The sequence below is a fragment of the Streptopelia decaocto genome, assembly GCF_964273445.1.
Source record: "Streptopelia decaocto genome assembly, chromosome: 2".
NCBI classification, from domain to species: Eukaryota; Metazoa; Chordata; class Aves; order Columbiformes; family Columbidae; genus Streptopelia; species Streptopelia decaocto.
This window is the reverse complement of record NC_138655.1, coordinates 59,358,166-59,381,615: the sequence shown is the minus strand read 5'-3', so window position 1 is coordinate 59,381,615 and position 23,450 is coordinate 59,358,166. Positions and strand designations below refer to the sequence as shown.

Here is a 23,450-nt window from a genome sequence, read left to right as displayed (position 1 = left end):
TTAAAAAATGCCTTTACTTAAAATACAATCAACAAAAGAAAATAATTTGGATTATTAATTTTTTTCACAGAAAAGGTAGTCATATTTATGATTCCATTTGTGGTGTCTGTCTTCTACAGGACTACTGTATTCCTCTGGTAATGATTTAGGTTTTTGTCTAGATGACAATTTTGTCATCCTTTTTGGAAGGGTAATGTTTCAATTTTTTCTTTCTTTCGTAGAACGGTACACAATATAAGGTATTCAGAATTACAGGTCATGTAGGCTCATTCTATGATTTTTTTTCTTTGAACTGTTTGCAATATTCTGAGGATGAGAAAAGGGCTGTAAAACTAAGAGAGTAAGTAATGCTTGCGAGATTTGGGAGAGTCTTGGATCATAGACCCTAGTGGGTTGTTTTTTGTTTTTTTTTTCAAGAAGGAACCACTTCAAAATAGGCTTCAGATTGTATTCCATGCTTCCACTTGCATCGTAACAAATTCTTTAGTCTGTAGAAAGTGTTTGGAAGTCCTGAAGTGAAACAGGAAAATTAGTTCAGGTTTTTTTAAGGTTTTCAAGAGCTTTTGTAATTGCTCTTCATACTGCAATTAATGAAAAAAAAAAAGCTTGTTTGAATACAGTTTATATTATTACAGAGCTGCTTATTCCTCTACAGGAAAGGAAATAAGTAATCAAATATAAACAAACAATTTTGAACAGTGCAGTAGCAGCCATTGGAATTTATGCTAGTCACACTGTTTTGAAACAGCTTACTGCTACTACAGTTGCCCTTGTGCTAGACTTACTGCTGAACTCCATTATTTTATAGAAGTTCTTCATAATTTATTTCTACTCTATTAATTGAGAATGTTCTTTTCTATGGCATGTTAAGTTAGTAGAATGTTTCATTATCTAAGTGTATTTCTAACCAAATTATTTTATTTTAGTCTTGTGAGCGCTAATCTGATTGGGAGATGTATCTTGGAACTGAAAGCTCCATTGGGTCATCCATGTCATATAGAAGATGTAAAAGCTCAGGTGAGAGAATCATTTGTTACTTTATAATTTTTTAAATTATGAAATTGATTATGTTTGAGTAATCTGTGTTCGTTTGTGTAGTCCAGACACACTGTTATAGGCTGCATTCATGTGAATCTCTCTGCTTTTGACAAGGTTTAAGGGAAAATAAACCATGTTATATTCAACATAGAACAATTAATTTCTGTGTTAGAACTATACCTAGAACCAGCAAACAGAAAACCAGTTGTGTTTTAAAAATGCAAATAGGGTTTAGCAGTTACACAGATCGGGCAACAGAATTTCTTTGTACAATATTAAAACGCAGGCCAGATAGTTACTGGCAGATTTCATATTTATTTTCTACAAAAAAACTGTCTGCTTTCCTTTGTCTCCAATCCTGCAGACACATCAAAAGTAGTTGAGAACTATGTATGTGAAGCATGTATGTTTACTGCCAATGGAACTGCTTTTGTATCAAATTTAACTCTGTGTATATAACATGTAGGACATACTAAGTTCATGGCACAGCACCATTCCAAAAGCTTCTGCCGCACTGCATTCAAATTTGCTTTGAAGAAAGATACCTGAATTATTAAGAAAGTGTTTCTGAAGAAATCTTGTGAAAATAAATAAATAAATATGTCAGGAATATTTTTTCTTTTCCTAAAGCTTCAAAATGAGCTCCTGTTTTCAGGAAATACACGTATATTCGTCAATATTAATGGCCATTGTTATAACAGGTTTTCTCTGTGAGCTTTCAGAGAATATGATGCTGTATATGTAATGAGAGTCATGACTTTCTCACAGGGAACTTTATTCTTTGTTGCTAGAAAACTGATTTCACATGTGTTTCCAGACTAGGAATTCTGTTTACTCATCAACAGTAAAAATTAGGAGCACAATTTTTAATTTGTATCCTGTTATTTCATTTAAATGGTGTATATTAATTAAAAATGTTATGAATCTGTTGAGGTAATTTAAGTATTTAAATTAAAAAATACGTGGAAGGTGCAAATATATGGCCTTATTTCATGTATTTTTAAAAATATTTAACAGGTATTATCACTACTTCAGTACTTGTCATCTGTGTCCAGGCTTCTGAAATCATGTATATTGGTTGACTCTCAGCTTGTAATCCAGGATGAACTGTTAAAACCTCTCTTGGGAAACACCTTCATGATTCTTTCCATTCGCTCCAAAGATGGCTTAGGTAATGAACTACTTTGTTTCCAGTATAGTCAGACAGAAGGTGCCCTCATTTATATACCACATTCATTTAAATTGACAGTAGTTGTCAGGCTTGGCTATCCATGTTTGTGCACGTGTAGATGGTTTGACTTTTTTTTTTTTTTTTCCTGTATTGTCTTTGCAGATACCGAGTTAACATCTGTACTTCATGAAACATGGGTAGACATTTTCAGCCTTCTAGCTACATTATTGTGGAAGTGTGGCCAAATATCTTTTCCATCCGTGACAGCAGCGTTTGCAAATCATTGTACAGCAGTAATTGGTAATAATTATTCTTGGATGGGTTTTAACCTAGCACCTAATAAAACAAATAAACAAGTAGAAATGAGAGGCATTCCTGTTTAGATCCTGTTAAGTAATTAACAATGGCATATCCAGAATGAAAACCAAATTTGTCTAGAACTTGACTGACTTTTTCCATTAACTGGATTTTGGAATTCTTTCATATATTATTAGACTAACTTTTGAATTGCCAGATAAATTCACAAGTTTTGTTTACATATATGGGTTAATGATTCTAGCTGTAAACCTGAACCAAATATGATACCTTTGAGTAGATCCATTAGTAGATCCATTCCTTATATGGGTTTGGTTTTTATGTCTTGTATAAAAGGAAAGCAAAGTTTTGAGGGGAGATAAGAGATAAAGGATTTCACGAGTATTATACAGGGTCTAGTTTTGGTGGGGATTTTTGTTTATTTGTGGATTTTTTTGTTGCTTTCTTTGTTTGGGTTTTGTTTTGTTTGTTTAATTATTTCTTCATTGGTTATTTGCTTACTCATGGCTCTTGGTCACCAGGATTCTCTGACATATTTCAATACTGAAATATGGTCATAGTCCATTCAAGCTTCTGATTTCAGCCAGGTGCATGTGATCTGGTGAATCCAAATCTAATTGCACATAAAGGATCTGATGGGTACTGTTGGTAAGCTGTTGAATAAAGTGAGGAGAGTTCAGAAAATTGTCAAAAAAAACCAAGTGAGTAATTTAGCAAATGGAAATTGCTTTTCTTGTTTTATAGGAAAAATAATGCAGAGCAATTAATTCAAACCTGTAAAACTTTTTTTTTCTTAGTTTTTTAAAGACTTATCAAATGTATGGAATTTGTAGAATTTTTTTGTGCAATGCACAGGTATAGTTGCTTCTTGGCTCACACTTTCTTTGATAAGTCTTTCTGAGTTCTGAAGCACTTAAGCTTTATTCAGAATTTTTATTTTTCTGTTTAACCTTTCAGATACCATATGTGATTGTATTCATCAGTCAACCACATATCCTGCTTTGTATATGGCTAGTCTACAGTTCCTCTCTTCCCTTTTGAATGAGGAAGGAAGAAGACAGCTCCAAGATAAACAGAGTTTATGTCAGAATACAACTATTAGCTTTCTTCTGGATCACACTGAAGGATGCCAGGCATCAGTAATTCAACTTACTGAATTAATTATTCAGGTATTTAAAATTTGACGATGTGATTGCAGGATATATTTTTGCATTTTTGTATTCTATTAAAAAGGAAAGTAGTTACCTAATGAAAAATAAATTATTTCCAGTTATGAACCAAGACTTCTTTAATTTGAGATGTCTGTTACACTCATTTTTGAAATTCATGTAATAAGCTGGAACAATTGCAAAGCAACAACTTCTAGGAAGTGCCTTGCAAGGCAATTGTGCTGCAACAGCATGGAATGAAATCTTATGTAGAGGAGATCATACATAGATAATGTTTGGCGAAATACTAATATGCTTTTTTTCTGCTTTTCCAAACATGTAATGAGATTTTTGAGGTTTGAGACATATTTATCCCCATTATAAATGACTGCGTTGTTGTTCTTAACAGCTGCCTTTGTAAAAAGTTGTGACCAAAATGAATCATTAAGCCTTCTAGTTCAGTCCCTGACAGTGTCAGATCAGTGTTGTTGTACCGTAAGAAGCATTTATTCATGTATTCTCCAAGCTACTTTTTAATTGACCAAGTGGTGTATTTTCACTAATTCTTTTAGGGACTTGTTGCCTGACATAGTATATATTGATAACAAGATGGTTTTTTTCTAGATACTTATTCTGAATGTTCTGTCTCTCTAAATCAATTATTCTTATTTATACTTATTTATACTTACTTTATACTCTTATTTATACTTTTATATTCTGTCCTAAGGGATTCTTTTATCTCCTCTGTATTTACATCCTTGACTTATTTAGAGACTGTTAAAATATCTTCCATGACTTACTAATAAGATACACATGAAACTTATGTCTAATTTATTTTCCCTTACAAATCAGTTCTTTTACCTATATACTTATTGTCATTCTTTAAATTATGTGGTGTTTGTCACTGTAACAATAGTAGCGATCCATGATTAGAAGTGTGGTGTTTGTCTGAAACATGTAGATTTAATATAACATAATGTAGCTTATGATTTCTGATGTTCTACAGGCAGTGTCTTGTCATTATTTTTTTCTAAGAATCATATTCAGTACTATTTTGCTATGTAAAACTTTGTTTTTTCAACATGTCTTAATGCATATTGGATGGTGTGACCAAAATAGTACTGTCTTAGTATCACTTCATCTCCTCTCTTCCTATGGTTGTTTAATTCTTGTAGAATAACCTCATTCCTACCAAGACTTGTCCTGTTCTCACTAACATCTGTGGTATAACCTGTGTTCCTTTGCTGCTGTGTTATACCCCTGTGGCTCTCTCTATAGCATTTGTTGGGGTGTAGCATTCTCTCCACTGACAATCTGGTCTCTTTTAGGGAAGAAAAACTTCCTAAGAGGATCTTGTTGTCACTATATGGACCACTAAAACTAGAATTCCCTATCTCTTTCACAACTAATTTCAGATTATTTCAGTGCATAGAGATTTCCTGTGAGGACATGATTTTCAGAGAGTCTGACAGCAAAACAGGGGCATTTCATAGAAATATTGTAATTTCCCAAACATATGGTCAGATTTTTGTATTTAATGATTATTTATGTGCCTAAAAGTGAACTCCTTGGCTCTGGCACAAAAAATGTGATTGTATGAAAGTATGTCAGGCAGAAAGGTTTTGTAAGTCACATTCCTCTATTTTCATACATGTATACACAGCTGAATACCAGTCTTTGCCAGCAAAAGGTAATGATTCTTATGGTGACAGCCGGAGAAGGTCTATACAATGAAGAATTAACTGCAGCCAGGCCAATGAAAGTATATCAGACACTGACATGGTTTGAGTGTTGTAAGAGATACCAGCATTTAACTTGCTCTTGAACTGTTCAGAGCTGTAGAGGGGTATTACGTTTGCTTCATAAAAGAGCTCAAAAGATAACCTATGCTGTCTGAGGCTTCATAATATGTGAAAGGGATATAGCTGATATGATCCATAAAAAAGGTCAGGAAAGAAATAGTTTCTCTTTTTTTACAATACATACATGTGTGTGTATATATATATATATGGTGGTCACTGAGCGGCACTTGACAGAGGAACCCACAGGAGGTAATGTAAGCTGTTTAAAAAAATAAAAAATTCTGTGTGATTTTTCTTCAAGAGAAGCAGTCAAGCAAATAATTGACTAACATAGAAAAGGCTGTGAGAGAGTTTTCAAACAATCAGTCATATCCATTAATCATCCTAGTGACTAAATCTACAGAAAAGGTGATATGCAATGGCAAATACAAACTGAGGACCTGATCTTCAGGTGTGAATATTATAGTAGCAGACCAGGTCCTAAACTAATATGCATTATTGCATACAACCAATTTAATAAATGCACATGTTGACTTTGAAAGGTTTTGGTGCTTTTCTGTATGTAAACTTCAACCCTTGTGTACATGTTTTCAAGACCAGAAGTAAAAGTAATAATGAAACCATAATCTATACATAAAGTCTCAAATTTAGGCCCTACCTTTTTTTTTATAGATATAAAATTAACAGTATTTTAGAAAGTGTGTGAATTCCCCTTCAGCTAACTTACAGTAGGTGCAGACTAACATAGCTACTACTGCTATGGATTTATGGGACATCTTAAATTTATTATACATCATAATTTCAAAAAAAGAATTTTAAGTGTCCATTCTCATTTTAATACTTTAATAGTAGTACTTTAAAACTGTAGAATCTGCTGGTAGAAGGCATTATAAATTTACATAGAGTTACTTTTTCAATTCAACTGGCAGTTAATAATCAATTAATTATTAATTATTTAAGTGTTCCCTATAATTTACATAAATTTTCTTTTTTATTATAAACTGCAGTTCTTGATTGCAGAGAAAGGAAAAAAGTATAAAGGACCATGCTTCAAGAAAGAACAGAATTCTGCTATGTTTTAAGATATAATTTAGAAAATAGATGAAATTAAAACTTTTTTAAAAGATAAAAATTTAGGACAACTCACCATAATTATTTGGTTAGTTCTAATCAGCCATATAATACTTAATTAAAGGAAAATACCCAAAAGATAGGTAGGGAAATATGTTTTTGAATGACTAAAATATTCCTAAGTTCTAAGAAAAAATAAAAACCAGCTAATAACTGAATAGGGCAAAAGCCTTTAGATAAATCACAAAATTTACATTTTAGGTTATGCAGGATTGAAGGAGCTCATCATTTTGTGTAAAGTGGTTGTATAAATTAGCATCAAGTTGAAACTTTAAGCTTTTTATGTTTTTAACTACTCAAACACATAAATTCTTTAATTTAAATAGAAACTACCACCTATCAGTATAGAAAAACAGCTGATTTACCTAGAACAATCTTGTGCTGGTGATAGCTTTGAGATTTCACTTGGGATCTAATAAAAGCAGTTGTAGTCCAAATGTGAAATTTTTTGGGAGATATAAATGTCCGTACTTTGGTGCTTTCATTTGGTATCAGTTGTTCTTATCAATGAGGTTGTTTTGGTTTTGTGGTTGTTCTTGTTTGTGGGTTTTTTTGTTTTGCTTTTTTTTTTTTTTTTTTTTTTCTAAGTTATTATTTTACTAGTCTTCATCCCTTAACCTTTTCAGTCCTGGTTATACTGTACACATCAGTAAATAATAACCCCACGGCATACATAGATGTTTTTGTTTTGTTTTAATTGCATATTAAAATTTGAAATAAAATTGTTAGGCAAATACTAGCTAGAGGACTAAAGACAAAAAAGGTGCTATGTAGAGGTATAAAATGTGAGAACCTGTGGCTACTTCAGATTTCAAAGTTTTTTTTAAGATGCTATATTTTTAGCTAACTTTAAAATATGTTTTTCCATCTACGATGATCCAGGAACAGTTCTTATTTTACTATATTCTGATTACAGTGTATGCCACTTTCCATTAAATTCGATGTCAGTATTGGGTAATATATATAGCACAGACAGCCCCTTGTCTTTCAACTGTTTTGTTATATGACTCCAAATAAATATTCCTTTGAAAGCACAGAGATTACATTTATGTTATTAGAAATATAATGATACTCACAAAGACCTCACAAAAATAAGACTAACTACCATTTTCCTGTAGTTGGAAGAGTATCTAAAAAAGTTATTCTTGTGCCAATTATATTTTTATTTTAAGGAATTTCACTAATATTTAATGTCTCTTTGTCATTGTGTTGAAGAAAGGGAGTTTACACTAAAGACATGTCAGTGAACTGTCTGCCATGACAAGCCTGACTGTTAGGAAAAGTCTGGAATGCCAGGGCTGGGAATCTGGGCTTTAGGAAGGTAGAATCTTAAGAAAAGAGGAGTGGGCTTAGAAGCAATTTTTTTTTTTTTTTAACCTTTTAATTGGAAAAAATAATTCAACACTTGAATGCAGACAGACTATAGACATGAATTTAGAGAGGGAGTACGCTGGGTAGGAATACAGTGATGAAACATCCAAATGAAAATACAGATTATGACAACATATTTATAGATATGCTACATCTAACATGGTCACTTTTTAATTTCAGTAATGTATTTGCATTATTTGTAGATCCGTGAAAGAAAAAAGGATGCACTGAAAGAAGTTGCTACAAACGCATTGCTGTCTCTGTTAGCTGTCAGTAAAAATGCCCAGAAATGTGCTTTGAAAGGTGAGCATTTCAAAAGGAATGCTAAATGCTTTACAAATTAAATGCTTGCAGGTGTTTTATGTATTTTTATAAATAATGATGCTTTTTGTCAAAATAAAAGACCTAGTTTTCAGTGGCATTTTTTGCAGATTTTTAAAGAGAAAGTTTTTTAAAAATTAATTTTTCAGCTATGGATAAAATATTATGTTGTAGCCAGTTTAAAAATTTGTGGTGAAATCACAGCTCTGTGTTCGATTAGAGATCTGTGAGCTTTTGCTGCTTGGTGGCATATTCATCCATTTGAAAACAGAGTTTTCTGATGGCAATATCTTCCATTTCTTGTTTCATGCTATGCTGATGCAGGTTTGTAGGTGAAAATGTTCCCTGTGTTCTCGGTTCTGGCTGTACCAACGCAAGATGAGACTTTTTTTCTCAGTTTTGTTCTTCCCTGACTTTGTTTCTTTCTTCACATTTTACAATTTCAGTAGGACCTTCTCTGCTTGCAGTGCAACATATTTCACGCCTAAAGGTTTTTACTTTACAGTAATAAAACAGAAGTAGAATCTCTAAAATCAAAGGCCTTTTGTGCCCGCTGGAACAGATGGGAGACTGTGAGAATTTGCATTTCTCATTTCTATTCATTTAATATCTACTGATAGTGCACTTTGTCTCGGGTGCTTTCTCATTACTAGTATCTCTCTATTGCTCTGTTTGGTCCTTTAAGCCTACACTACACTGAAGTAGAGAGCCTAGACATATCTGATCAATGTCTGATCCTAATTGTGGCAGAAAACTCAGAACCTCAAATCCTATGCTATATAGCTACTTTCTGCACTTTCCCAGTGTACTGGTGGTCTACACAGCCTTTGCTTCAATCAGGGTTCTTCTGTTGATGACGCACTAGATCATCTAAGACCTGGCTTCCAGTGAAGGCACTGCCAGTGCATGAAGTGCCTCACATTCTGTGCTAGAGCAGCCTTCAATTCATCCCTACTGTGATGCAACACAAATGTTTTGAAGAGGAAGAGAAGTTCTGGGGTTGAAATCAATTTGCTGAAGATGTCTGTAGCTCTAACATCACCTGTTCAGCTCTCAAGGACTAGTTTTTAAGATACAAATGCAAAGTCCTGCACCTGGAAAGTAACAACCTCTTACAACACTACAGGCTGACTGGGAAGCTGAAAAGGACCTTGATTTCTTGGTAGGCAGCAAGCTGAATGTGAGAAGAGTAACAGCATTTTGGGCTGTATTAACAGGAACACAACCAGGAGATCAAGGGGAAAGGATTCTCTTTCCTCTGCTTAGCACTTGTTAGACTAAATCTAGAATAAAATGCATCAAGTTTTGGCCCAGTATAAGAAAGACATCAACAAACTGGAGCAAGTTAAGCAGAGAGCCACCAAGGTGGTCATGTCCACTGTTCTTAGAGTAGAGGGTGAGAGAACTGGCCTTGTTCAACCTGGAGGAAAGATGATTTCAGGAGGACCTGATAGCACCCTTCTCATAACTACAAGGTTTTGAAGAAGATAGAAACAGTTTTTTCACAGCAGTGCATGGTGTATGAGGATGGGCATAACTTGAAATGTGAGAATCAGACTGGCCGTAAAGAAACTTTTCCCCTTTGAAGGCAGACAAGTGGTGGATCAGGTTGGCTAGACATAATGTGCAGTCTCTGTTTTTGGACATTTTCAAGACCCAACTGGATAAGGCTGCAGGTTGCAGGAGTTTGGAATGTAAGACCTCTGGGGGCCATCTCTTCCAAACTGAATTATCCCATGAGCCTATGATCTTGTAATAAATTAAATATTCTAGATCTCAAGAAAAGAGCCTAACTCAAACTTGCACTTTGAGTCACCTCAACATTTTCTCTCCTTTGTTTCACCTCAGAAGAAGGAAGGGGAAGAATCGGGTAAGATAAATGCCTGCCCTAACCTCTTGAAGCTTCAGTCTTCTAGGCAGCATTGTTGAAGGTATCCTGAAGAGTTATGAGTTACTGTCCTCTTCTTCTCAAATCATCCTCCCCTCTCCATCTTACCAGTCCTTCCTTTAGGCATTCCTCTCAGAGGACTCTGTTGCAAGAGAACTCAAATGTATTTCAGCTTCTCGAGATTGTTCAACTATGTTCAACTGGATGTTCAAACTGGATGGATTGTTCAACTCCATCTCAGAGACTCTTACTTTCTGATATCGAAAAGATAACAATAAATTGTAAACTCACAGAGTTTGGACATCTAAATCCTTTAATCTCAGTTCAGGAGGGTAACAGTAGTCAAGATAATTGCAAGAAAGATAGGTTTCATAAAATATTTTTGATTATGAATAAGTTTCTAAAGGTTAATATTTTTGTCTTCCAGTTGACCTGATAGACAGCTGTATTGAAAACATGAAACATATTCATGCACAGCTGAATTTGGATTCCCTGAAGCCTGGAAAAGCACAGAAAAAAAAGGTAACTGTAAAAACAAAACAAAACCAAATCAAAAAAAACCACACCAAAACCAAACACAAGCCCAAAAAAACAAACGCAGAACTGATAAACTTATAGAATTAGGTACTTCCCAGCTTGTTGTTGTTGTTTTCTTCTTCCTTGAGGTGGATACTGTTAGTATCTGTCACAGGTGAGACAGTAAGTTACAACTTGAAGTAGATCTACATACTCGGGCTTCTTTAAGATTCAGTGATTTTAGAGCTTTACCAACTTGATTATCTCACACACTCACTCCCCACCCAGAGTTATGTTCACTAGGTCTCAGCTTCCTTTTCCAACATGGACATGGCTGCTGGTTCAGGAGCATCAGACAGAAAATCACATCATATGCTGGTGTTTGTTTTCGTGTGTCTCTCTGATCGCCAGGATATTTTCCTACTTGCAGGATCGTACCTCCAGCCAGGATCTTCACATTCTTTGTTTTGAGGCCATTTCTTTCTTTCAGAGGCCATTTGTTTTCAGGAACGCTTCTTTTCAGCACCAGCTTCTTCTTGCAGAACTCTATGCTCGTGTTTACCTAACCTAAATAACCTATGTGTGAAGTAAAACACAATTATCCTCTGAATTCGTCATTCTGTCTCATGTCTTTTCATTAATTGGAGGATTCTGGACTTCCCATTTTTAGTCCAGGTGACCAGAATTAGCAACTAGCCCATTCTGATTGAAGCCAGCTACTAGCAGGCTTCTGATTGAGAGTTCAAAAGTTTCAGACATACACGTTCATCCGTCACCTGTCAGTGCTTGCAATTTATATTTATTTAACCTACAAACTAAGAGTACTGTATTATTTTCAGACACAGTTGGACTGTCAGTCTTGACTTCACAGTCATGTCCAATCCAGCTAATTTTTCCCGTCTTGTTTCCACAATAATAATTTTTCTGTTTCTTGGGTTTTCTTTCTCAATGTCTTTCAACCAGTGCTAGCCATTTTGTTTTTTTCTATTCCTGTACCCATCTCGCTCCTGTCCCAGAATCAGTTCTGGTCTGCTTGCAGATGTAAGCCCTGGCTTTTTAATGTCCACCTTCTCATATTATATGGCTTCCAATTCTCATTCTTTTTCTGTCCTCCTGAATACTTGGTCTGGATGTCTTGTCCTCTTGTTATCAGACTCAATTGTCCCTTCTGGTCAGAGGTTTGGTTTTTTTTTTACGTCATATTTACGTTTTTTCCACTGCCTGTACACCCAGTTTCTTCTCTCTATTCATAATCTCTTTGCTTAGCCTTTTTTTTTTAACCTCCCTTCCAGTTGTTCCAAACTCTCACATCACCCAGCTCTTCCATACCACATCTAGACAGATTATTTCCCACCATCACACAAGGGTTTCATAAGATTTTTGTTGTTGCAGTCTGCTTGTTTTCTACCACTTTCATCTAAGAGAATTATTAAAATAGAGACAATAACCTCTGCTGTCAAGTTTGATATCTTGTCCATTCCCACATAAAGCAGAAATTGCAGAAAAAAAATCTTCCTACAGTATATTTCTGCATTGTTTGAGCTCTAGTGTTTTTCTCTGAGGTGTTGGCACAAACAGATATTAGCCAAGATTTGTGAGAGTGTGGAACCATGTTTTATAAGAATGAGCTCTTAAAAGAATTTGAGTTTGACCCTGACATTTGAAGGCTAAAATATTTTTTTCTTGAGATCTCCTAAGCACATTTATTATCCCTTCTTCAAGGGGTAGAGGCTGAAAGGTTTCCTGCCCCGGTTGTATCTGGTGAGGTTGAAGACAGCTAGTTCTTTATACTTCTTGGTTTGAGAAAGGGTAAGCTGTGGACATTTGCTTATCTGCTATATGTAGAAAGAATCTAAAACTTGAAAGAAATTGAAGGAAAGAAGCCTCTGAGAAAGGTCAGAAACACTGTTTATGTTTAATTAAGACTTCTTTCCAAAAGAGCTTTACAAAAGGACTGGTGGCGGATTTCCCTGCTGAGATGGGACTGTAGATTGCCACATCATATGTAGTGCATAACAACAAGCAATCTAGTTTCATGTGAGGGAAACTGAGATATTATTTCCGCAATCACATTTAGCTGATGCACAAAACTGCTCCCCCCTTAGCCAGCTTCAAGGCACAGCTCTCAAAGTCAAGTTATCAGAGTTTGTTTTCTTTTTCTCTTTCTTTTCTTTAAACTGTTGGGAAAAATGTGTTTGACCTAGTGTCATTGTCAGGGTAACTGAAGTATTTTACCTGAGAACCCTTTTCTTTCACAGTAATTACTGTGATGCTAACCAAAGGCATGAAAAGTATTTACAAATAGCCAAGCTTTCAAAAAAACCCTTCAAAATAAGATCTTAGTAAAAATCAAGATATCCTAAAATAAATGAATAAATGCAAACAGTGCTATCAAAACAATCTATACCTTTTTCAGCCTCACAGAAGTTTACAGATTAAGTGTTATCTTGTGGCATTTTGGGGGATTTAGTGCTATTTTTATTTATTAAATAAATTAATACATAGAGAAGGTCTTGAAGGAACTTCTTAGAGTTAGCATTTTATTTAGTTAAAAATGAGGCAAAGCAGTCATGAAATCCATTTGCAATTAGGACTTGTATGTTTCTTTTTCATCTAATATACCTGACTTTCATTAACTTTTTTCAGGTAAGACTTTTACTTCCTCTCCAAGTGTCCTCAACTGTACATGATATGATTTATAAACAAGCATAGTTGCTTCACGTTGTCTGAGATTAAGCATGAATCCTATTTTATATTTTGTTCCTTTATGCTTGATAAAACAGAAATAGTCTCCTGAGGTAAACGAACTAAATGGAATGGGATCATCTTTCAGAAATGGTTTAGTATGTCAGCCTTATAGAAGTTAGGTCAGCCATCATTAGCCTTTTAGTGTCACACCACTGTCATGAAGATAGATATTTTGTTTATTTGTATACTTGAATCTCAGTATAGTTCCTCACTGTCCAAAGGTCTGTATTTATCTTTGTAATATTCTTATCAGGTTGGAAACTATTTCAGTTATTAAGGATAAGGGAACTAAGACACTGGGAATGTAAGGATGGATTGGTCTGACCCAATGTAGAGATCTGCAAGGCAGAGCTAGTTTATCCTTGTTTTTATCCAAGGAAGAAAAATAGGTGCTTCTAAGGAGTGATTCCTGTGACTTGTTTTACATGACTGCTTTAGGATGCAGCAAATACCTAGAAAGTGTTCCCACCCATTCTTCATTAGTTTTAAGAGAAATGGAGCTCTGCGTTACAGATCTCTGCATTTGGCCAGATCAGTGCCCCTAGAAATTAGTATCTGCGGGTTATAAAGAATGATGAGGATGACTCCAAGTAACTTGTTATAAGTGTCTTTAGGATACACATTTAAAGCTAGGTGAGGTGAATCCTACCTGAGATCAGAAGGAAACTGCTGAAGAGATGTTGATGCCTTAGATTTGTACCTCTCCTTTGAAATCTCTTTACTCCTTGTACAAAATTAATTCTGATCTTATGTTGATGATCTTCAAATATTTTTCTCTGGACAGGAGGATAACCTTATCAAACAATTAAGATGTTCTATGCAGCTCCTCAGAAACTGCCTCTTTCAAAACGAAGAATGCAAAGTAAGTGTTCTTACGCGAAAATAATGTGAGCATAATTCAGTTAGTGAATGAAGATAATATTGTTGTTTTCTAATTTGAAAGTGTTTTCAAGCTGGCTAAATCTAAGCTAGATATTAATGGGCAAGAAATACTTCAATTTTCATTATTATTCCCACCTCCTAAGAATATTTCATACATGCATTAGGAACTCAATAATCACATTGAAACATCAAATGTTTCCAAACTCCAAATGTTTCAGATGTCTATCATCCTTTATACCTAAATTTGCTTTGTTTAAATCAATATTTTCAATTTTCAATTAAATTGCTAGCAAATAATATTCAGGAACTAGATATTACAAAGCTGAAGTGAAACAAAAATAATAATATATACCTTAGGACTTGCTACCAAAATACTTTAATGTTAAGGTATATACGGTAAAGTATGGGTATACGTATCAGTAAAAATAATTTTGAGATGTTCACTGAAAAGAAGTTAAAACTGGACATTGCCTTTAAAGAATTTTCTTGTGGAATCATAGAAGTTTCGTTAGTATTGAAATGAGAGTGTCAGTACTCTCCGTACAATCTTTGAAAGCACACGAATGAGACACAATAAAATAAAAATATGCTTTTCTTACTCTGTACTTCATTTACAAAGCACTTAATCGTGTAGTAGTTTAAATTCTTCCTCATGTTCTTCTAGATGGCAGCACTCAAAACTCATCTTATTCCTGTTCTGCATTCGCTGTGGTCATGGTTTTTAATAGATGACTCGTCGATGCAAATAGCTCTGCATTTGCTTTGTGTCTACACTGCGAACTATCCTGCAGGTATGAGAGTCACTCTACGATGTAATACATAAAAATATTTAGCCAGAATAATTAAGACAGTAAAGCATAATAAAGGGAAAAGAATTTCATTACTACCATAAAAGGAAAGTATAAAAGCACTGGTCCATCAAAATCTATCAAGAGCTTTGATTTTAATACATTCCAGACTTTTGTTCAGATCCTGTTTCAGTCTGTTGGATTTAGCAAGAGTACAATTGTATTAAAGGATTAAATAGCCTTTAATTCAAACCACTATGTTTGAAGGTTACACTGAAAGTCATGCCACACTAACTAGTATACTGTAGAAGTATTGCTCTAGGAATTCTCTCATAGAGAACAATATATCAGTATTTTGTGCAGTTTGTGCTTTAGCCCTTATTGAAAACATTCTGGATTTGAAATATTCAATAATCTAATTTAATACTGTATTAAATTTATTCCAGTTATTTATGCATTGAGTTCAGTAGCTTGTATTTGACTAAAGTATATTTTTTCAAAAGGATTCATCTCTTCCTCTGAGGAAACCCTTTATTTCCATTGATGAGTAATTATGCCCAGTACTAGAAGCCTGTTCATTTTTCTAGTATGAATTTTTCTTATTCCATATCCTGGTTATTGACTCAGATAATTATTTGCTAGTGGTTTGAAGAGGCACATAAGTAAGTATCTGTTGATTTCTCCCTGTCAGCATACCATAAAGGACTTAACATGGTTAAAATACATTAACTGCACAGTCTGTGAGCTTTTTTACCCTCTTTTTAAGTTAATGTCTCCAAACATTAAATGACCTTGTGAGGTTTTTTTTCATAAAGACATTTTTTCAATATAGACTGAAGAAAGGTCAAAAATGTGTTAGTCAACCACAGGATATAAAATTAAAATGTAATGTCCTGTGATGTACTGGAAATCAAGCTGCAGTTCTGATGGTTTTTCTTGTTCCTTAACTCTGAGTGACTCTAGGCTGCATTTTTATTTTTTCACTGTTAAGGGCAAGTGGTTTTATATTAATCATGTTTTTTCTCTCTGTTCAAAATAGTTGGCTTATGAGGTGACCCAAACTTACCTATTCTGAACAGGTTAAGCACTTCCCCTTAGTGTAGTCAGACAAAGAAACACATGTAGATGTTTGTAGCAATTAAAAACTGTCATTTTCATTAGCTTTTGCCATGTAAGAAGTTAACTGCTGTTGCAGATCACAAATGCCACTAAATAAAAAGGTATACTTGCATATTTTTGCAGAAATGTCATGTTGGTACCTTAGTTATTCTCTGCTGCTGTATTTATTTGAGCTTCTAGTTCTGTAGCTTAGGATTTTGCATGTCATTGTAATACAAGGTGATGACAAATGCAGACAGCATTTTTATTTCTCAAAAAATATTTTAAGAAACTTATTAGACCTTTCAGAAGTATAGAGAGACCTTTTTCTGAACTGGTCTTGGAAGGTCCCTTCAGATTCTGATACAAAGTAATTGTATAATGCCTTAGATATAATGTTTTGGCTTTTAAGGAGACAGAGCAATGGGTTCTCTTTAACAGAGGAGTTTTCTCTTAGATTCTAGCACAATAGAACAGTAAACACCTATTCCTATAAAATGCTTTATTCAGGCACATTTATATTCAAAGTCTGTCCCACTGACTTCACTGTGATTCAAAGAAATCCTTTCGAAAATCCCATCTCAGACTTTGAGCTGTTAGACTGCTCTTTCTGTAGATTTTTTTTTTTTTAATGTGTGAGTACGTTTCTCATATGATAAATGTTTGATTTCTTTAAGGTTGTGCTTCACTTTGTTCTGCCAGTGGTGGACAATCATCACTTCCATCTGGACGAAGCGCAGCTGGCAATTCATTAATGCATAACATCTTGAAGTTGGCTTCCCAAGTGTCAAATGATAACAGCCCAGTTCAACAGGTGGTCTTTTGTCTTCTTTCTAACCTTGCTCTGTCTCATGACTGTAAAGGCATTATTCAGAAGGTAAGCAAATAATATTCTTGTTTTAGCAATGTGATGGATGTGTTTTCCTTTCATATAAACCCTCAGATTTCAATATGGAGTGTCCTGTGATCATATAGAGATGCTTCTGCGGGAATCAAGACCATTGTGCTGTTCTGTGAATTGTTTTGACTTTTGCCGTCTTCAGAGTTTCATTCTAGTATGATAGTACTTAAGTCTTTATTCTCTTTCCTGAGCTCTGCTTTTGCAAGTGTAAGCAATGCTGAATTGTTAATTCCGTCTGTGAAAATGAAATTGCCAATATTATATTCACATGAAGAAAATCACAAAGTGTTTCTATGGTGGATTGTTCACTTTCAGCCAGATGCCTGTATGTGTTGTCAAGGGTCAGTGAGGCTGGGAGTACTCTAGTCAAGGACTCTTTTTCTTCATAGGAATGTTATGTTACAACATCTCCCTGTTGCAACAGGGGAATAGATTTTTACCTGCTCTCCTTAAAGTCGAGACAAACCCTGAGCTTGTGGAGCTTTGATCTTTTTCTTCAAAGCTGATAAAAAATAGAGGACATTACTATGGCTGTCAGTGAACGGGCTGGCGTACTGTAGATCCATATGGGTCCGTCCCAACTTGAAATATTCCATGATACCTTAAACACATGTTAATAATGCAAAAAGTAATAAATAAGGAGTCAAGAATATATTGGACAAGTAGTGCATTGATCCAGTTAAATTGTTTATAGCTTATTTTTGGTAGTAATGAGCCTTTAAAGAAATATATTGTGTTGGCTTAACCTTTATCTATCTGCACCGCATAAATTACTCTATTAAATTTTTAATGAAGTCGTGGATTCTTTTTCATATGTAATTCTTTCAAAAATCCCTGACTAATAGTGGGTTCCCTGAAATATGTACATGAAACATCAGTACTAGATTTGGTCAAGTATGCAGGTTGGAAAGTCAAACAGCAGTGAACAAACCATGGAATACTATAAATTCTAACATTTTTTCTCTTCCTTCTGACAGAGTAACTTCCTGCAGAACTTTTTGTCTCTTTCATTACCGAAAGGAAGTCATAAAAATCCTGGCAATGTGTCTACCCTTTGGCTAAAGCTGCTACTGAACATAACTTTTGGGGAAGATGGACAGCAGATGGTCATGAAGATAAATGGTTTTTTAGACCAGATTTTGGAAATGTGTCAATACAAGCACAAGAACAGCCAACATCTAGCACTTCTTATTCTTCATAACGTATGTTTTAGTCCAGCAAATAAACCAAAGATAATAGCTAATGGTAAGTATCTAAAGGGTATATAAGCTATTTTATTCCGAGAATATTGTGTCTTCCAGAATACCATATTTTTGTTGCTGTTTGGTTTACTGACTGAAAACTCAATATTGTTATTTAGAAAAGCTTTTTTTATAAAAATTATTTTCGTAAAAGTAATTATGAAACATATTTTGGCAGAAATGCAATTAAAATAACATATAGCAAAAGGAAAAGCAAATACATAGGCTTTAAAAAAAAGTTTTATCATGAGACTAATAATTTCAGTATAGTAACACATGATGAGTGAATGGATTTTTGCAGTTATTTCAAACAGCTATTTTTTTTGGGGTTGGGGGCGTTGAAGGATTCTTTGTGTGAGTCAGTTTGAAGTAACTGAAGGTCGTATCTCATTTGGACAAAATGTTATTAGGTCCTTCAAGTTATGCATGTTGAGACAAACTATTTTGTATTCTGTCCTGTGCAGAAAAAGTTTATGATAATTATAAAGTTATGATTGTGGCATATATATTTAATGTAACAACATGCACAGAACTTTTTTCTCAGTTCTTTGTAAAAGGCATGTTTCTTTCCCCCATTTAATTGCAGGGAGAAAGCTCCTGTCTTTGTTATAAGTTCTCAGCAGGTTTTCCGTAGTGTTCATGCTTCTCATCTTTCCCTAAAATGCTGATTTGCTGCCTTAATTAAGCATTCATTATTCAGTTACATAATCTGTGAATTGTTATTATGAAGTGAAAAAGCAAGCTTGTAGAGTCTGGCTTTAGAGCAATGCTAGGAAATTAAAGTAGATACAGTGGGGTGGCAAATATTTCTCGTTGGTTACAAGTCATCTACATAATAAATACTAAGGAAAATGGAAACATCTTAATTTCTATTCTGATGTGGCTCTAATTGTGGCTGTCATGGAGGCACCCTGAGGTTAGTTTAAGGGACAACATGGTCCAAAACAACTTTCATTAAACCAGGGAGAAACAGGGTTTTAGCACTCCAAAGTGACTTAAATAAAGGTTCGGGTATCAGTTGAGGAAAATTATTAAGGGGCAGCAACTAATACAACAGGCGGTCCGCAGTGGGCATGCACGTGGCTTCACTCAAAACAGTGCCGGAGCCGGCCCTGAGTCCGAGACGAATACACACTTGCTTGAACATGGTGCGGGATTATTTTAAAGAGATACACATACTTACACCCATGTCGGCAAGGCAAGCGGAGTCTCAGTCTCGGGGAGCAGGGGGGCTCTCGGCGGCAGCAACTTGCTCATGCTCCGAGAGACCCGCGACAATGGGCGAAGTCTCGACGAGAATCCCGTTTTTATTGGCTGATCAGATCTGACTGTAGGCATTCTAGAAGCTTCTCTGCACCCCCACACTGGCTGTGGGTGCCCCTGAAGCCTCCAAACATCCCCCACACTGGCTGCAGGTGCCCAGCGGCTCACTGGTGCCTACTGAAGGAGGGAGGGGGAGAGAGGGGGGTTTGCATTCTGCCACAGTGGCTACTGGGACTTATAAAATGGTTTCATGGCTTATTCAGTCCCTGTGCATAACTGATGGCTGTGCATAATGTGCATGTTTTATTACTGATGGCGTAGGTTTTTAGCATTGCTTGGTTTTGTTTTGCTATATTCTTTTTAACATTTCTTTCAATGTAGTCTGATGATTTCATGAGCATATTTAATCTGATGATAAATTTTCTGTAATTTCTCTGCCATACTAATACTTGTCATAGAAATAAGTATACTCCAAGCAACAAAATATCAAGACATGTAAACACATTTCTGTGTTTTTGAAGCTATTTTCTAGATGTGTGGGTTTTTTTCTATTTTTCTCATTAGATAAAGCAATTGCAGTACTGTCTGCCTGTTTGGAAAGTGACAGTCGTGCTGTTCAGAGAATAGGAGCAGCTTCACTTTGGGCTTTGCTCCACAACTATCAGAAGGTTAGTATTTGAGAAATACTTGAAAAAATGTAATGTTACTTTTATTGTGCTGTAAGCAGTATAGTAACCTTGATGTAAATAAAAAGTAAAGCTTACAGTAGCAGTTCCATTATTTTAATTACATATCTACTCAGACTAAGAGGTTAAACAACATGGTAAGGAAGCAGCTTGTCCTCTGTGATTTGTGACGGCTTATATATATGCAATCTGTATGATGATACAGTCATGTGCTACTTCTAAAAATCCTGCATTTCACGTTCTGCTGAATTATTGCCATTTTCCAAACTTTGCTGTTGAAGTGTGAACATGTGGGGAAAAAAGCCAAGTCGTATTTTGTGTGTGTGTGTGCTGCAGGCAAAAGTGACTTTGAAGAATCCATTGATAAGGAGAAGAATAGATGAGGCTTATTCTTCAGTGAAGAAAAGTAAGTCTGACTTTCACCTAATGCCAATTCTGTATTTTTCCCTCAAGCAGATCATTATTACATTTCAATTTATATCATCACAATAAGGTTTTTTTTGTGCTACGAGGTTTTGAAAGGACACTTTTGTCCCTAAAATCATGAGTAGTGATATGGTTTATGGTTAGGCATCTTATAAATACAGATACAGAAAAATGCCTCTTGGTTAACAAATCATAAAAAGACCTCAGGTACGCGCTAAGGTTACTTTGTAAGGATAAGTCTGACTGTGCTTGCAGCAAAATGCTTTCTTTGCACAGTGCAATTCTGTGTTAATTCTTAAATTTTAGTGATAAGAAAAATTGTTCATTTAGCACTGACTTGACTTAACAGTGCTCAACCTCACTGTGTTCAGCCACATAGAATGGGATTCAGAACAGATCATTGTGCTGGTATTAAAATACTGTACCATGAATTAGCTGACTTTCTGAAAGCTTGAGTTTTTTGCTCAGGTCACTGAACTTAACTGGCATTTGAGTAGCTTTTATACGATAGGTTGCTATCTTCAACTCAGCATTCATTTTGAAAGATATTCAAACACTTGTCTGTAGCCTGAGCTTCAGTAGCTAATAATGGGTTTATTGGTTGGTAGTCACATCAAGACTCTGAACTTGCAAGAACATGAAAATGTCTCATTTTAAGGCAATGATTTTTCCTACTGGTTTTAATTGCTCTATAAATGTACTCAAATAGGTTTATCAATTTGGGGGCATATAATACCCAATTCCCATAGTTGCAAGAGAATTGCGATCAAATTCTTCCTACATTGAACATTGTTTCTCATTATCCTAATAAGGAGAAAATGTATTTGTGCTAGAACATATCACGATAATTCTTCCTGTACTGTCAGCCAAATCCTTCGATTTTGTCAGTGTACTATTGTTTTGAACTCATCCTTTAATAACGCGACCATTAAACATAACATAATGCAACATTTCATATAATGATAGTATATTAATAAACAGATAAATTTGTATTGTTCTTTATAGCATAACTACCACTGATCAGAGACTTTTCAAAATGTTGAGTCAACAAGATGGAAATATGCAGCTTTTACAGACTAGCACCTCATAACATTGATCCCCATGTATTTATGTACTGCTTTAGAACACAAAGTCCTAGACTGAAATATTGATTTTGTAACTCAATAAACATTTAAATATCAATCTTGACTATAAAAGATTTTGTGCAACTGTGATTGTTACAGTTTACAGTTATGCGAAGTTGTGATCTATATTTTCCTGCATTAAAGTTCTCAAATAACTTACCCTATGAAAGCTTTGGTCCCTTTACAGTAATAATTGGGCTAAAATGGTACATTGTTGTCAGTACAAGTAGGGGAATTGTTAGGCTTGGAAAGCTGCTAAAAATCTCCTCGCCTTTTAAAAGAAAACGAATTGAACAGACTTTGCAAAATAAAGTATTAGTCCTTGATTTGCTACTTGTAATATGAACGTTAAGATCATAAAATAGCACGAACTCTATCAAGGCATTTGATGTCTTTGAGAAAAACCATTTTGTGTTAAGATTAAATTGGAAGTTCAAATCTTGTTTTTTCTTCCTTTTAGCTACTCCACAGCCAGAAGAAAATGAGCTACATGCCTACCATTTAAAGTGCTTAGAGAATATAGTGCAGCTTCTTGATTGCTAATGATCATCAGATTACTTCTGTTGAAATTGGACAGCTTATTCAATGGGAGACTGAAATTTTAAGAAAAGACTTCTAATTCATGGATTTGTGACAGCAGCGTGCATGCTATGGTAGAAATTTATGAAGCCTTTGAGAAAAGAGTTCATCACTTTGAACCAAAGAAATTGCACTAAATGTGGTTCAGACTTATTTGTACTGTAATCCCAATGGGAAATTATGATGCTACTATGTAAAGTATGTACACAGAAGGAGGAATGTACAGAGGAAAAGTATGTAAAAAATCAGTAGTTTTCTTAAATTATGCATTGAAATTATTACCATAAACTATTAAAATTGCTATTTTGGATTGGTCTTAAAGTTTTTTTTAATTTAGATCAGCGTGTGTTGTTTGTAAATTGTAATTTGTAATGTTGTGGATGTGCACAAATGCTTATTTAGATTCAAAACCTGAAAACGTTGGCAGTTGTGGTGTCTCATACCTATTGGGAATATAACAGCAACATGTGTGTTTTAGTTTTGAGGGAGTTTGCAGTGCAAACTGCTGCATTTTTAAAATATGCCAACAATTGATAAGTGGCTCTCAATTACTGCTGTTTTAGGTGACAGTTAACAGTGTATTCAGGATATGAGGCATGTGCATCAGTTTTAGTTGAAGCATTGTAGAAAATATTTGAGAAACGATCTATTGCTTTCCAATTTGTAAAGGCTTCAAATCTTTTCACTGAGGAAAAAAACAGTCTGTTATCCGGGCCTGTGTTTCCTTTTAACTGCTACTAGTATCTATTAAAAGTTTTTCAGTATTCTCTGGTAAATGAGTTTGAGAGAAAAATGCTTAAACATTGATGTCTGAACACATGACAGTTCTGCTGAATGTGCTTCTGAAATATCTAGTGGGGTGTTTAAATTTCCCTCAGTGCATCCAGGGTTTTTTTTATGGCAGGGACAGGCAAAAGGGAGCATATATAAAGCGAATTTTGGGTAACATCTCTAAAGGAGTTTGAGTAAAGCCATGTTTATCTGTATTTAACCTTTTCTTCCTAACCAGATGA

The 23,450-nt window shown here is 34.8% G+C and overlaps 1 protein-coding gene across 1 annotated transcript in view; it reads left to right on the top strand.

Annotated features, from left to right (window-relative positions):
• The window catches only part of RTTN (rotatin), a 79,178-nt gene extending 56,034 nt beyond the window's left edge, over positions 1-23,144 (top strand). The window contains exons 37-49 of the mRNA XM_082046188.1: positions 927-1,017; positions 2,056-2,209; positions 2,372-2,509; positions 3,482-3,693; positions 8,180-8,279; positions 10,613-10,707; positions 14,234-14,311; positions 14,996-15,122; positions 16,895-17,094; positions 18,096-18,363; positions 20,187-20,290; positions 20,645-20,714; positions 22,319-23,144. Of these exons, the coding sequence (XP_081902314.1) occupies positions 927-1,017; positions 2,056-2,209; positions 2,372-2,509; positions 3,482-3,693; positions 8,180-8,279; positions 10,613-10,707; positions 14,234-14,311; positions 14,996-15,122; positions 16,895-17,094; positions 18,096-18,363; positions 20,187-20,290; positions 20,645-20,714; positions 22,319-22,401 (1,720 nt within the window). The 3' untranslated portion in view covers positions 22,402-23,144. The remainder of the gene's footprint in view (positions 1-926; positions 1,018-2,055; positions 2,210-2,371; positions 2,510-3,481; positions 3,694-8,179; positions 8,280-10,612; positions 10,708-14,233; positions 14,312-14,995; positions 15,123-16,894; positions 17,095-18,095; positions 18,364-20,186; positions 20,291-20,644; positions 20,715-22,318) is intronic.
• The last annotated feature ends 306 nt before the right edge of the window (positions 23,145-23,450 follow it).